This window comes from Elgaria multicarinata, chromosome 9 (genome assembly GCF_023053635.1).
Source record: "Elgaria multicarinata webbii isolate HBS135686 ecotype San Diego chromosome 9, rElgMul1.1.pri, whole genome shotgun sequence".
Taxonomy (NCBI): Eukaryota; Metazoa; Chordata; class Lepidosauria; order Squamata; family Anguidae; genus Elgaria; species Elgaria multicarinata.
In genome coordinates, this window is record NC_086179.1 from 4,514,249 (window position 1) to 4,529,979 (window position 15,731).

The 15,731-nt window shown below is 45.4% G+C and overlaps 1 protein-coding gene across 3 annotated transcripts in view; it reads left to right on the forward strand.

The window, feature by feature from the left end:
• The window catches only part of NET1 (neuroepithelial cell transforming 1), a 72,929-nt gene that overhangs the window by 50,032 nt on the left and 7,166 nt on the right, over positions 1-15,731 (forward strand). Inside the window, exons 1-6 of one of the 3 annotated variants that reach the window (XM_063134581.1) lie at positions 2,766-2,998; positions 9,521-9,628; positions 11,152-11,319; positions 12,528-12,590; positions 13,823-13,919; positions 15,270-15,346. In XM_063134581.1, the coding sequence (XP_062990651.1) occupies positions 2,906-2,998; positions 9,521-9,628; positions 11,152-11,319; positions 12,528-12,590; positions 13,823-13,919; positions 15,270-15,346 (606 nt within the window). In that variant the 5' untranslated portion in view covers positions 2,766-2,905. Of the gene's footprint in view, positions 1-2,765; positions 2,999-9,520; positions 9,629-11,148; positions 11,320-12,527; positions 12,591-13,822; positions 13,920-15,269; positions 15,347-15,731 lie in introns of those variants that run through there. The other 2 variants (XM_063134580.1, XM_063134583.1) reach the window with 2 other exon arrangements.

Here is a 15,731-nt window from a genome sequence, read left to right on the forward strand (position 1 = left end):
GGCAAAGTCTTGGATCATACTCAGTCTTACATAATCTGAGAGTTGCACACTTTCACCCTCCATAACTTTTCAAGGGATGCACCTCTAGGTAGGAATCACAGGTCTGAAAGAAGCAAAAAAAAATTTAGGCTGATCCATACTGTAAAATAAGGGAGCCCTGCATACTTGGATTGTGCAAATCAAAACAGAAGTGCTGCTGAAACCTTACATCCAATCTGAACCGCCCAGAGAGCTCCGGCTATTGGGCGATATAGAAATGTAATAAATAAATAAATAAATAAAATTGTTTGGCCCACTGAACGGGTGCAATGATTTCCTTCCTACTGGACCATCCTGAGGCTTAGAATGGTGCAAGCTTTTCAGACCCCCTACAGCAGTGGTTCTCAACCTGGGGCACTCCAGATGTGTTGGACTGCATCTCCCAGAATGCCCCAGCCAGCTGGCTGGGGCATTCTGGGAGTTGTAGTCCAACACATCTGGAGCGCCCCAGGTTGAGAAAGGCTGCCCTACAGCACGCAGAGTTATTTACAGGACAAAATAAAATACATGTTAATATATCAAGTTCGATGGCCAGCTGCCTGGGTATGCCTCTTTGAAGGGAAAAAAAAAAGAATGCAGAATTTGGGGGGCTCGTTTCTGAAACAATTACCTGTAGCAGACACAGCTATGCTGCAGGAGAAATTCTACTAACATGGTTTGCCTCTCTCATTCCATGTGGGTTTTTGTACCAGCAAATGGCAATAACCATAATTTATGAATAAACACATTTAAGGCTGCAATCCAATACATGCTTTATAGACCCATCCTCTGATTGGAGTCCACCAGGGGAAGAGCCTTCAGTGTGGTGGCCCCCCTCCTATGGAACTCCCTGCCTCTGGAGGTCAGGCAGGCACCAACTTTGTATTCCTTTCAGCGCCTCCTGAAAACGTCATTGTTCAAGGACGCCTTTCCTTAATGACCAGCCACAGTTCACCTTTCATTTTGCTTTTAAAATTCTATTTTAAGGTGTTTCATCCTGTTTTTATCTTGTACACCGCTCTGAAATTTTGAATGGGGAACAGTATATAAATATTGTAAATAAATAATAATAAAAATAAATAAACTGAGTAATGCCTGCAGGAGTGAGAAAATTTTCATCTGCTAAAATTCCCACTTGACCTTTCTGTTAAAGGCACAGGAAAGAAGGAACCTTGCCTTCTTTTGCATCTGATCACTTTTCGGTGCAATCCTGTATAGATGTTTGTTAGCTTGCCCGATGCAGTTCAGGAGAAGCTACACCCAAGTATATGTAGCATTGCTATGTTAAGTTTCCCATAAGTAGCTTGTGGAAATGTTGTGCATGAATGGAAGTTTATATATTTAAAGCATTTATATCTTGGTTTTCAGTCAAAGGACCCCCAGTTGCTTTGAAACTACCTGTCAGGAGCGTTGTTGCTCTGTGATAATACATTTTGTAAATGAAGCAGATCTCCAGTGACTTTTTCCCCCCCACTGACACAGATCAATTCTGATAAAGCTGCTCCAAATGTAACACTCGGGGGGGAAAAATCAGTTTGTTTATTTATATATTTCTGGGCTGCCCTTCAGGGCACAAAGCCCCCCCTGAGAGAGTAATGGGATGGAAACCCATCGTGTTCCAGCAGGTGTGTCTTGTTCCGCAGCGTCAAGAAGGCTGACCTTAAAATTAAAAGGAGCTGGTTTCGCCTCCGCCCTTCAAGGCACTGTGCCAGAACCCTTGTTTACTTACTCGGAACATCTCATTGGTTAAGCAAAATATATTGGACTTGAGCGTATGCATATTTACTCAGAAGTAAACCCCATTACCACTAATAGAGCTTGCGCCCAAAGAAGTGCATAGGTTTGCGGTCGTGAAAGCTGATCCATTCCTATGCATGCTCACACGGAACTACATTCCACTAGATTCAGTGGGGCTTGGTCTCGGCTGAGTTTGGAAGACACGCTAATCAACGGTTGTTTCCCACTCTGTTACTATTACCCCACCCCCCGCGCGCGTCATTCGAACTCAGCCCTCCAGTAAGCGTGTGCATAAGACTGCGGCCGCGCAACCCGGGTACGTTTACTCGGAAGTTCCGAATTGGTGCTGCAGGGTTTTCTTTATAGGATTGGTGCTGCAACCCCATGAACACTTGCTTGGGAGTAAGCGCCTCGAAACTCTTCCGAGTAGGCCTGCGTAGGATCGGGTTACCCGACGGCACCTTCTATTTTGGAATCAGCCTCTTGTGAACCTGTAGGAATATCCTGTGCGCCCGCTTGGGCGGTCCGTTTCTGTCTCTTTACAGGTAACTCCTTAAGGACGTGGATTTGGAAAGAAGCCCCACCGAACAGAGGGGTCTTGCTTCTAAGTAAACGTGCTTGGAAACTGCAGCCTCCAAGGCAGGGCAGTGAGCGCCTACCAATTTCAGCAACGGGGCGGGGGCGCTTTTGCAAAGGCTCTGCCAGTCGGCTCCGGTCCCTTCTAGGACGCGGGATTTAGGACTAGCTCTTCGCAAAGCACCCCTTGCACCAAACGTGTTGCAACGTATCGCAACCCCGCAAGCAAAAGAAGAGCTGCCTACCCAGGGCTCGGCCGTGGCGCGTGGAACCTGAAGCGGGTGGGCGTGCCCCTGGCCCGGGCGAGCCAATGGCTGCCGAGTGCCTGGGAGTCCCGCCCCTCCCAGCCTGCTCGGCCGCCCCGCCCACTGGCCTTTGGACCGCGCGCCTGGAAGCTGCCCGCTCAGAGCGAGTCCCCGGGAATCACCTGTAGGCGGGATGACGCCGCTCCAGGTCTGCGATCGCGGCAAAGGGCAGGGCACGGCGGAGTAGCCGTTTCTCCGGCTGCGCTGCGCCCGGTGGATTAAAGAAAGCCCCAGACACGAAGAAGCCGCCTTGGAAGAGAGGAGGGGATATGGTGGCTCACGACGACGCCGGGGGCTTGCTCCCTATTAAGAGGACTATTCGGGTGATAGACGCGCAGAACCAGTCTTTCAGGGAGCAAGAGGTAAGGGGGTCGCGGGAGTCGTCGAGGAAACGTTTCTTCTAGAAGTGGCAAGGAAAGCGGAAGTCCTTTGAAACTCAGTGGGGTTTTAGTGCGGAGTATGTCTGCAAGGGATGGCGCTGCCTGCATGCATAAGAAAGGGAACAGGCTGATTCCTTTAGCGCCTTGTTCCTGAGCCCATTGACCGAAACGAAGTTTGTTTTCCGGCGGGGACAAACCCACCGGGGAGAGAGGAGGTCTCCAGAGAAGTCAGCGGGGTCTCCTGCTCAGGAAACGTGAGCAGTTTATTGGGAGAGAGAGAAAGATGTGGGAGAAAGCAAAAACTTGCCGAGTTTCTGGATTGATGCCTGTAGGCTAACGTGCGTGGTAGAGGAATGAGTAGCAATAGATCAATCGCACTACTTGTCCTGCGTCTTGTAAACTGTGTTTTGGAACTGCTGGTCACAGACCTTTCTTTCAGGGAAAGCTTCCCTTACCGCTGAGGGTCCACTAAGGAAACCGATAATTGCAGCAGACAGGTCTAGCGTCTTTAATTGCGTGCCAAGTTTGCGTCTCTTGCCCTTCCTGTAACAGGAAGCTGTTCACGAGCGTTTTAAAACCCACTGGGTGCTCTTCTCCGTCTAGACGTATTTATTAAAAGGAGGGACTTAACATAGCAAAGATGAGGAGAAGCCAGGGGATGTTTATGGCCCTAAAACAGGACGCTTGTTACTAGCTTTGCCTGCCGATGTGGAAAAAGTTACAGAAACTGAAAAAGAGGACTTTTCTGCCTTTCTCTCCCCCTGCCCCCAATCTGTTCCTCATTGAGCAGCTGAGCCCTAGTCAGTGGAATTTGGTATTTCAGTTCACCTCCTACCCCATTTCTATCTAGTATGGCTTGTTCCTCTTCTATAAACTTCTTTTTTCTACTCTCCCATTACTCAAGATTTGTTTTTTAAAACGTTGTTCTATAAATGCTTACTTTGCAAGTCAGCTAGCTATAAGCAGTACTGTGCAATAAATGCAGGAGGGTATGATCATGCAATGGAGCAAACCTACACAAATGAGTTGTTTCACTGGCTACTACTGGGCTTCCTCATTTGGAGAAATGAGAGTTGCATTTTTCACAGGGTTAGTTTCCAAATTGGGGGCTCATAGTTATGACCGTTCCCACATTGAGTAAGTTCGTTTTTGTTAATTCCTGCAGGATTAGAAATTAGTTCATTCCTGCAGGATTATTTTGCGTGTATGATACTATGACATGTGATGAAAGCATTTTAATCCTGCAGAAATGCAGTGCCTCAAGGAATCTTATTGTAAGATAGTGGGTGTCACGAGAACGCAAAAGTCAAACCTACCATAAGCCACGGCTTGTGTGACATAAGACATCCTGTCCGGAAGCACTGGCGGTTTCTTTATGATTCAATAGTTCTGCTTTAATAAAAGTTGAAGTGTTCTGACATGATACGCACAAGGTTTTTTAGAAGCTGAGGGGGCAAAATAAACCAGCCGACAGCAAACTTCAAGATATTTATCAGTAAGCTCCTTTTATATTTCTGTTTGGATGTTCTTAAATGCTCTTCTGTGTATATGAGGCTTAGTGCTTAAGATAGAGGGGCTCTGGAAAGAGACCCTTCTATGCTATCAGGCAGTCCAAAGGTTCAGTATTGTTGGTCCTGACTGGTTATGGATTCTTGAGCCCAGCTTCTAAAGGATTTCCTCAAATGTGCTACATGAGATGTTAAGGACTGAACTAGGGTGTGTGTCTCTTGCCTGTCAAGTGTTTGATATGCTGCCTTAATTTGGGAAGCTGTCATAACTCTAAATATTTGTGGATGTTTTGGGTTGCTGCTGTTCTTGTAGGAACAGATATGCCATTAGAAATGTGGGCACAACCCGTGATTTGCGTTTTGATTTGTTGAAGGGGGGGGGTCGCCAAAGATCAGAGTAGCCTGCCCTTTTGAGAAGTGGGGATGAAGTCAGTTTCTTCCTATTGCTATTTTAAAAGCTTTATTGGCTAGCTGGTGTGCTATATTTGTGATAGAGGAGAGTTCCTACTTCCAGCGAGACACCTGATTTATTTATTTAATTAATTAATTACATTTATATACCGCCCCACAGCCGAAGCTCTCTGGGCGGTTTACAACAATTAAAAACAGACACCTGATTTATTTATTTATTTATTTAATTAATTATATTTATATACCGCCCCACAGCCGAAGCTCTCTGGGCGGTTTACAACAATTAAAAATAGTAAACATTAAAAGTATACAAAAATTTAAAAAACATGGGTTTACATACTGAGCAGCTTCACTGTCCAAATCCCTCACAACCGTCAGGAATTGACTTGCAGTTATGACAAAATGGTGGAGAGAAATGATTGTCTTCAGTTTCTAAGAGCACCATTGGAGAGTGTGTAGACATTACACAGTATATTCCAGGAGGTAGCAAACGGAACCATTACACTTCAGAAGCAACGTGACTGTCAAGTGACTGTTCCTTGTCCTGACTGAGTGGTATAAGACCTGTTCCCGTGAGATCCTCCACTTGAATCTCATTTGCATTAATTTGCTTTGCCATTCTCAAGGCCACCTTGCCCAAGTGTTCATGTCTGCTGTACTTGTTTGCCTAAAAACCTGTTTCAGGTTCAGTTCAAAGGGCTAATTTGAATGTGATTGATTTGATCTCTGAGGCAAAAGAAGCTTTTGGGGAAATGCTTTAAGTTCTTTTCTCCTCTGCTAGCTCCTTACTGGAGTGTGAAAGCTGTTTTCCACCTGAGAGCAGGCAAGGATTTCATATAGTGAGGGCGCTCTCTCTCTCTCTTTCAAATAAAACAATTTGAAAAAATAGTTCGAATGAAAACAGGCATACCTCTAATGATTGCAACTCTGGAACTCAAAGCTTGCCTTCCATCTCCCAGCCAGAACAATACGTTGCACGCTATGACAAAATCTAAAAATACCCACTGAACTATTTTGATGTGATGTCGGAGTCAATATCTATGTGGTTTGATGCAAACTTTTAGACTTCCTGCTGAGGCTTCTGCTGGAGATGGGAATGGGTCCAGAACAGAAGATTTTGTTTCTTTATTTTATTGCGCTTATATTCCACCTTTTTTTCTCCAGTGAACCCAAAGCGGAGTACATAATCTTCCCCTCTCTATTTATCCACCCAACAACAACCCTGTGAGGTAGGCTGGGCTGAGGGTCTGTGACCGGCCCAAGGTCACCCAGTGAGCTCCCATGGCCAAGTGGGGACTAGAACCCGGATCTCTCTGACTCTCAGCCCAACACTCTAATTACTACACCACACTTGGCTCTCGAAGATGAGCAATAATGATCAAAAAGGTGTTGGAGGAAGTTCTGAGGGGTGAGGGGGAGTATTTCTCTCTCCCTCCCCCCCCACATAACCCTGGTCTGTTTTATTTGTTTCTAGTCTCTGCCTGCTTTGGTAGTTCTTGCGTGGCAGTTTATAAACCCATAAAGTGACTTGTTCAAGGCTATGCAGTGGCAGACTTGATCCCACTGCCAGATCAGCTGTCATGGTAGAGAAACCATCTCTTTAGACCAGTGGTTCCCAAACTTTGTCAGGTCACCGCCCCCTTGGTTCCACAAACTCATGCCCAGTGCCCCCTACCCTACACTATAAAAATCATTATTCAGAATAGCGGTTTTCAACGACCCACTAAGGAAGATAATAACAATAAAATTCAAAACAGTAACAATTTAAAAAATTACATTTTTTTTAGTTTATTCAATTAAACATAATTGATGGACTTGATCCAGTGATATCATCTTTTCAAAGTCTGATAGTCATTTAGCAAAAATATTAGATATCACATTTAGTAACTAGGGTAGAGTACCTCACTATTCTGTAAAATGCTTAATGGGATGGATGGGCTTGATGAAGTGATACCACTTTCCCAGTGTCTGGTTTAAAGTCACTTAATATGAGTCTTAAATCACCACGTTTAGTAATCTGGAGTCGATTTCTTTGCTTGGAGAGAAGTAGGCAGACCACACTAAAACCGCATTCCACCAAATACGACGTTGGAAATGCAACCAGGAGCTTATGAACCACTCTCCATGGTGTAGGACAGCGATCAGAAATTTCCTTCTGTAACCAAAACTCCTGGTACGGAAAAGGCAACCTCGAGCGCCCCCCTGCCGCCCCCTTGCCTCTTAATGCCCCCCTATGCAATCCCACCTCCCCCAAGGGGGCAGTACCGCCCACTTTGGGAACCACTGCTTTAGACTGTAGTTGAAATCCTGGCCTTCAGTGGATCAATGTCATTGGTGGGTCACTTTCCCTCAACCTCTCTTCCATATCTGTAATGTGGAACTAACAGCAACTTTCTTCAGAGAACCGTTGTAAAAACAAATTACCTCTCTTGAGCTTTGATAATACAGCCTTGTGATAGTATGGATACATATCTAAATAATCTTCACAGAATATTAGTGTTGGCAAACTTCTGGTGGTTTCTCCCATAAAGTACAGTATGAAAGTGTCAGTCAGCTAGGATGGGACCTTGCCCTGCTGATTTATTTATTTTTTAAATGTGTGTGTTGGACACTTCATTCACCCTGGAAATAGATACTGCACTCTCCCACCCCCAGTTGTCTGGAATGCATGACATCATTTCTCAGAGTTCCTTGGTATCTTAATGGGACAGCAAAGCATTGTTTTTCTTTGGGGCAGCGTTAACTGATTCCAGCAGAGCTATTTCTGAATTGCACCCCAGGAGATGACAGTAAAAGCTGACCAACTCAGTCTTTCTCCTTTTTTGGTCTTCCCACTTCCTTTTTACTACACAGAAGCGAAAAAATCCCCACCCCAAACCCAGTTGTTTTAGCAGCTAGCCACACAGAGCAACAGTGATAGAAGTGAGTTCAACTACTAATATTTAATTTCCATAGTAATATTTTTCATGGAATCACAGAATTGTAGAGTTGGAAGGGGCCTATAAAGCCATCGAGTCCAACCCTCTGCTCAGTGCAGGAATTCCTTTTCCGTCTTTCTGTTTTCTCTAGGAGAAAATCTCCTGGGGGGTCAAAATATCAAAAAGAGCTTGACATTTTGCACTATTTTGGGTGTAAAATAGAACAGACTGGCATATAGCCTTGTGTTGGGTTGTTCTTCTGTTCTTTGACTTAAGAACACAAGACATTCCATGCTGGATTAGTCTAGCCTTCTGTTCACACAGTGGCCAACTAGCTGTCTGTGGGAAATCCACAAGCAGGGCGTGAATGCAATAGCAGCCTTGTTAGCTTTTTGTGAAATTGGGCAGACCAACAAATTAGCCAGGATGTAGTCCGTTCCCATTGAAAATACAAGCATAAAAGGTCATGGTTGCCGGTAGGGACATATAACTTACAATGGCCTCTGTGCTATATAAAAAACTAAGATTCTACATGATTCTGCTCAAAGGCTTGTAATCTAAAAGGGGAAAGGAAACTGGATTGGAACTGAAAGTAGAATCAAACGAGGGTGGGGTGGGGGGTTAGATCAAAGAGAAAGCAGATTACATTCTTGAGAGAGTTTGAGGGAAATCCCCGCACTGTCACTGATCGGGCAAATTGTACAATAGAGTAAAGATATCATTTCTTGCAAGTCAGCCTCTAGCAGTGACGCGGTCCTCGACTGTACAGTGTTAAGGTATTTTATCAGCCTGTCAGTTTTGGCCTTTCAACATCTCCCCCTCCCCAACACACATACAATAAATATGCAATTGCACCTTCTTATGTTCTAAGGATCTTTTGTTGTGGGGATAATGTGTGTTTTGTTTGGTTCTTCTGCAGTCCTCCCTATTTTATCTGTACATGAGGACACTGCAGCCAGTGGTTCCCTTCTTTCCGAGAAAGGCACGGGAAGCCAAGAAAACACAAGGCCATGTCTCCCCATCCTGCTCTTTGCCTCCTGCACATCACCTGGTTTCTGTAGTGGTACACAGGTGACAACACGCCAGTGATTGCTTAACCACACAAACTCACGTGTTTGTGAGTGTACATAAAACTCTGTAACAAAGTGGAGTCTCCTTCCAGAGCAGGGGTTTCTGTTCCTTCTCTCTCCCCCAATAAGCTTTTCTATCATGTACTTTGCTGCAGTGTTTTTCTATCTTGAGCCATTTCTTAGACACTTAAAATCGTTAATGGTTGATGGATTTCATTTAAGCATCCAGCATAAACTGCAGGGCAGGGTAGAGACCCGACCCCCCCCCCCCCCAATCATGCACACAAGGAAGCAGGCAAGAAACTCCAAAAACATGTTCCCTGAAAACAGCTTTGCTTGTCCTGACTACAGTGGACTTTGCTATCCCTGCTTCTTGCTAACCTGAGCAACTTGTTTGTAACTCAATTAGAACTTAAGTGCTTAAGCAAAATATTTACCTTGAAGGGGCCTGTATGCTTTGGAACAGGGTAACTTGATGTATTCTGTAACCCTCCTCTGTGCTGCTGTCCTGCCTTCAAGGCAGTCTGCACATTGTTGGTGCTCTGAGCCTTAAGCAAACTGCCAGTACGACTTGTTCTCTCATTTATCTATTTGCAGGAGCCTAGCAATAAGCGCGTCCGACCTCTGGCTCGGGTCACCTCCTTGGCAAACCTGATTTCCCCTGTAAGAAATGGTGCAGTGCGACGATTTGGCCAGACCATACAGGTAAAAGGGGAGCTCAGGATGTGGGTCTGATGTTGCCAGCGGGGATGGGCTCTGGTGTAAGCGTTATCCTGCCGTAGAAAATGTCTAAGCCGGAATCTGATGGCTCCTGCAGAATTGCAGGCCTCCTTTCTTAGTTTCTGGTCCTCATTGATCTCTAAAGGGGGGGAATTGAAGGGGGCTTGGTACACGGCAGGGTGGGGGGCTTCTTTGTCGTCCTTCTTTATATCCACTCTGCAAGCCAGTTTTAATTTTTAATTTTTAATTTTAAGTTTTAAGTTTTGTGAACCGCCCAGAGAGCGGTATAAAAATGTAATAAATAAATAAATAAATAAATTGTGAAGCCAGCAGGAAAAGCCAAAGGAATACTTGGTCAGTCCGTCCAGTTGGAGAACTTGGCATTTGCATTCCTTTCCTTAGGGACAAAGCGTCCCCCTAAGTCCTTCTGAACACCTTCTGGAGTTCCATGTCTCAACTGTCATACCCAAATTTCTGCACAAAACTAAAAGCAGCCATTGGAACTAATGAGATCTGCATGATTCTGGATGCAAAATTTGGTTTCCCCCTTGAGTACCTCTGCAGATGTTTGTGTAGAGTTCGCCCAGACCCGACCCCATCGCAATTATATATGGGTGAACCCATATATAATCGAGACCGATGTGAGTGTGGGGTTGACATCTGTCCGCCACCTGTGCCAACACTTAAAGGCTGTGTGTGACATACCGTAGCATGTGCTGAAGTCTGAGTTTACCCGACTGTTCATAATAGGAACGTGACATCAGAAAAGCCTGTCATGTAAGATACACCACCTACCCCAACTGTGTAAATACTGCCAGGGCTTGTTCTGGATGCTAGCACTGTTATAAGCCACAAAAGAACACGGCTCACATGGTTTGTTAATGTCACCAACTTGGGAGAGGTAGAATTACGCTATTTATGTTCTTGGAACCAGAGTCGCAGCTAGTTTTTTTTTTAAAAATTAACCCTTTACCCCCTGTAGAAATCCAAACTCTTTATTGTGGAGATGGGGAGTGTCTAAGAAACAAGGAAGGCACTAGTAGAGTAGTGCTTGCTCATTTTCTTTGGAGGACCCACAGTGGTTAGTTTAACTACTTGCCCCCCCCCCCCCCGACAAGGCTGGGAGTAATGGAAAGGATTAAGGTTGAAGTGTCTTAAGGCAGACAACTTGTAATCCACCTGCCAGGTGCTTGACAACTCATCTGTTTGCCAAGTCCCTGGCAGGCAACAAAACCAGGAGATCTGTCGCACTCCAGTAGGTCGTGTTTAGCTTGACAAATTCTGGAGACCTGACTTAAGGGTATTTTCCTAGGCTTTCTTTGAGAGGGTAGCGTGGCTTTGTTGCGGAGTTCATGTCCTGTGGTGTGTTTACATCCACCAACAGTGATGCCACGCTGCATACGGGGGATGTAGCATGAAATGCACCGCTGCTGTTTTTCTGTATTGTATCCGTGAAAATACCTTAAAGCTCACGCAAACTTTTTTTTTCCCCTCACTGTGTCCAGCAGTCATTCTCCCTTCGCGGCGAAAGCAAATCACCAGGTAGCGCCCAGAAGCTGTGTAGCCGGTCAGCTGCCCCGACGCCTCCCAAAAGAAGGAACAGCGTGCTTTGGTCTGAGACGTTGGATGTCAACATGAAAGAGATGCTGAGCACCAAAGAAATCAAACGTCAAGAGGTAGTTTGCCATTTGAGCGAGAGCAGGCCTCAGGGATTTGCTTAACAGACAGACGGGGCGGTTTGAATTCAGTGCTGAATTTGGATTTCTGAACATCTTGACTTTTTATTTGAGAGGAAAAGACAGCGTAGTCCTAACCCTCGTGAATTTGTTAGGTGTGTCCCGAAGACATGGATGTGGCATAGGGAGGAGGAAGCCAGTGTTCAGGATGTGGCAATTCTGCAGTCTGCCTTAGTGTGATGTCCCGTGTCTCACCGCCCCCCCCCCCGCCCCCATTCATGATGCGAAGTTTGGTTAAAATCAATCAAATGGTATTGAAGCAGCATATCTTTAAAAATGTTGATATGCCAGGTTTTAAAAATTTCACAGTTGAAATTTTCACTATGCTTAAAATCATCCCAGATAGAGGTAGAAGAAATCCTAGAAGTTTCATGGCAGTCAGATGTATGGTGTTCACCAGGGGCATGCAAACACTTCCTTTTATTTATATAGATGACAATGGAGGAATTGAAAAGAATTGCTGTGTTCATTGCAAGGAAGTCTTTTCTGTCTTGCTACATCTCTTAGATTACTGCGTTGCTCCTCCTAAATCTTGACTGATATTTCCCCCCGCTCTTTGTGCCAGCCACTGAACAAGGGTGACAATATTACTCAAATCAAACAGAAGAATTGGTGTTTGCACGTTTATAATCTGTGACTCACACAGAACCCAAACAAAAGATATGCTTTAATAGCTCTGGCTTAAGTGGCAAATAGGATGAAGAGGGCCAAAGTTCAGACCTCACGAGTGAGTTCAAACTTCACTTTGAAGTAGAACATAAGTCCCAGTAGAAAGGCCTCAATATTTAATTTGGCTGGGTGTCCCCGCTTCAAAGCCTCCTTTCGTGACAAGGAGTTTACTTTTCTCCGCAATAAATCAAGCCTTTCTCTCCAGTGGGGTTGCTACGCCCAGGTGGGAGCTTGCAACATGACGGTTGAGCCTCCCTCCTTGTGGGCCTCACACTGACTGGTTGCTTGATCCGAAATGTGTTTACTGAAACTGGTAGGACTAGATTGGCTAAAGTTCTGCTCCTTCGGCATAACTGGGTCCTGGAACAGTCCGTTAAGTCATCAAAAGCTCAGGAAGCTAGAAATGGTACCGTGCTGTTTGGAATTCCTACGGGAATAAGATGGAGATGGTTCTGACACTTTCCCACTTTTCTTGGCAGGCAATATATGAAATGTCCCGGGGTGAACAGGATTTGATTGAAGACCTAAAGCTTGCCAGAAAGGTTGGTCTCTTTCCCCTACTTGGTTCACATTACAAGTCAATATAGTGTCTTAAAACAACTCAAATGTTAAGCCTCCATGTTCCACAAAGATCAGATGCGCTTCAGACATATTGGAGAGGAACGAACTCTGCCTATTATGTCATGAAAGGAGCTGGTTAAACATACTCCTTGCACTAGTAACTCTGCTGGGTGCTCCCTTGTTGATTGCTACACTTCAATGAGATTATTTACAAGCTACTTCCTACAGGAAAGTGGAGGGAGACATGTAAGAGAGGAGAACTATGCATTTGCTGCCTTGGTGGATGAGTTAACGTTCCTGTTGGATCTTGATATTTTAACTGCGTAGAGAAAGTTTTAATATGATCACCAGTATATAAATCTATTAATTAAATAAAACACATAAATCTGGAGTCTTCTCCTCCTCTCTCAGCCTGGCAGTAAAAGGTTGTCACACAGAGGAGGGCCAGGATCTCTTCTCGATCCTCCCAGACTGCAGGACACGGAATAACGGGCTCAAGTTACAGGAAGCCAGATTCCAGCTGGACATCAGGAAAAACTTCCTGACTGTTAGAGCAGTACGACAATGGAACCCATGGCCTAGGGAGGTTGTGGGCTCTCCCACACTCGAGGCCTTCAAGAGGCAGCTGGACAAGCATCTGTCAGGGATGCTTTAGGGTGGATTCCTGCATTGAGCAGGGGGTTGGACTTGATGGCCTTGTAGGCCCCTTCCAACTCTGCTATTTTCTGATTCTATAAGTTCAGGATGCGGCCCCAGCATAGTACAATGAGAGCAGTGTACCTGCCTTTTTCAAGGTCATTGATCCTACAGAGCAGCGCCAAAATGCTTTGGGAACTTTTGCTGCGGGTTCTTTTATTTATCTATTTATTACATTTTTATACGGCACAATAGCCGAAGCTCTCTGGGTGGTTCACAAAAATTAAGACACTTTTGGGCTTTGATACTGCACCTCTGTTGGATGCAAGCTCGCAAGGAAGCCACCTTATAACAAGTTGGTGGATTAGTCTGGTTCGCTCGCCTACGCTGACTGGCTGCAGCGCTCCAGTGTCTTCCCCAGCCCTACCCAGGGATTGAACCTGGGACCATCCTCAAGCCAAGCTTGTGCTCAACCTCTAAGCTGTGGTCCTACGGCCCTCTTCCCCATCCCTGTGCAGCTGTACTACAGTGGCCTGTTGGACCCTCTTTGGTAACCCTCTTCCCCGTTTGTTAACAGGCTTACCATGACCCCATGTTGAAGTTGTCCATTATGTCTGAAGAAGAGCTCACTCACATTTTCGGGGACTTGGATTCGTATATTCCTTTGCATGAAGGTAAGTGTTGTGCGTCTCTCCCCTCCTCAGTCCCCATCCCCCAAAGTTTTGGATTTCAGTATTTATTTACATCGGAATATGTCACATTCCCTGTCATTTACGGAGGACTCAAAAGTAACATTCAAAACAAGTCAAAACAAACCAAATGATAAAATATATTGCTACAAAACAATGGCACATCTGCAATCAGCCACGTAAACATTCCATGTAAAAAAGCTGTTTAAAACAGCACAGAGCCGCCTGTGGGGAAAGCCCCTCATCGGTGGGGGCACTGATGCCTCCCACTAGGAAAGGGCATTGCATAACAGAGCCCAGCTCAGGTGTCCCAATGGTCCTCCTCTTCGATGTGGTGCGGGGCTTCCCCTGCTGATACAAGGACATGCGGGAACAGGCAGTCTCTAGAATGTGCAGACTTCAGTCCATTGAGAATGCTGCACAGCTCCATGAAAATGTCTACCCAGGGTGCGGCCGCTGTAAAGAAGGCAAACTCCATGTTTGGCATTATAAGAAAAGGAATTGAGAATAAAACAGCCAGTATCGTACTGCCCTTATACAAATGTATGGTGCGACCACACTTAGAATACTGTGTACAGTTCTGGTCACCACATCTAAAAAAGGCTATTATGGACCTGGAAAAAGGGCAGAAAAGGGCAACTAAAATGATTAAGGGGCTGGAGCATCTCCCCTGCGAGGGAAGGTTGCATCAACTGGGATTGTTTAGCTTGGAGAAGAGGAGGCTGAGGGGAGACATGATAGAGGTGGACAAAATTATGCACGGTGTGGAGAATGTGGACTGGGAGACATTTTTCTCCCTCTCTTGAAATACTACAACTCAGTGGGGTCATCCCATGAAGCTGATGGGTGGGAGATCCAGGACAAATAAAAGGAAGGACTTCTTCACACAGCGAATAGTTGCTATGGAACTCACTACCACAGGATGTAGTGATGGCCACCAATTTGGATGGCTTTAAACGGGGGTTGGATAAATTCCTGGAGGAGAAGGCTATCAATGGCTGCTAGCCCTGATGGTTGTTTTGCTATCTCCAGTATTCGAGGCAGTAAGCCTGTGTGCACCAGTTGCTGGGGAACATGAGTGGAGGGTTCTGTTGCACCGTGTCCTGCTTGTTCATCCCTGGCCGATGGCTGGTTGACCACTGTGTGAACAGAGTGCTGGACTAGCCCCTTGGTCTGATCCAGCATCAGTGTTCTTCTTATGTTCTTATGAGAGCTCTAGAAGTCATCCCCAACACTCTGAATTAGAGTCAGTTACTGTTTGAAATGTAGGTTTCTTGATTTATATCTCTAGAGCTGTGTCCTGGTGCCAAAACCCCTTTTGTGTTTATCTTGCAGACTTCCTGGCGAGACTGGGAGAAGCGACAAGACCAGATGGAACAGTGGAGCAAATTGGACCCATTCTTGTGAAATGGGTGAGTAGCCTCTGGCTGTCTTTCTCCCAGTTTTTCTTTTTTTGGGGTGTGTGTGTGGATATCAGCTCTCAAGGATTCATGGGAACATTAGCTGGAAAAGTGTAAGATCTGGAAACCGATGTACCCTGCACCAAAGGTCACTGGCAAAACAAACCTTTCTGGCCTAAATGACTTGCATTTCTGTTAGGTTATTTGTTAGTTATTAGGTTGTGACTTTGCACCACTTTCCCTCTATTGTTGCTGTTCTGTGAGGGCTGCGTCTTTTATCAGTGGCCTCCTCTCAGCTTCTACATCTACAACGCGGGGATGATAATCTTACTTACGGGCTGTTGTGCAAGGATTACTAAGATAACATAAGTGATGTAATTTGAGCACTTGAAAAAAG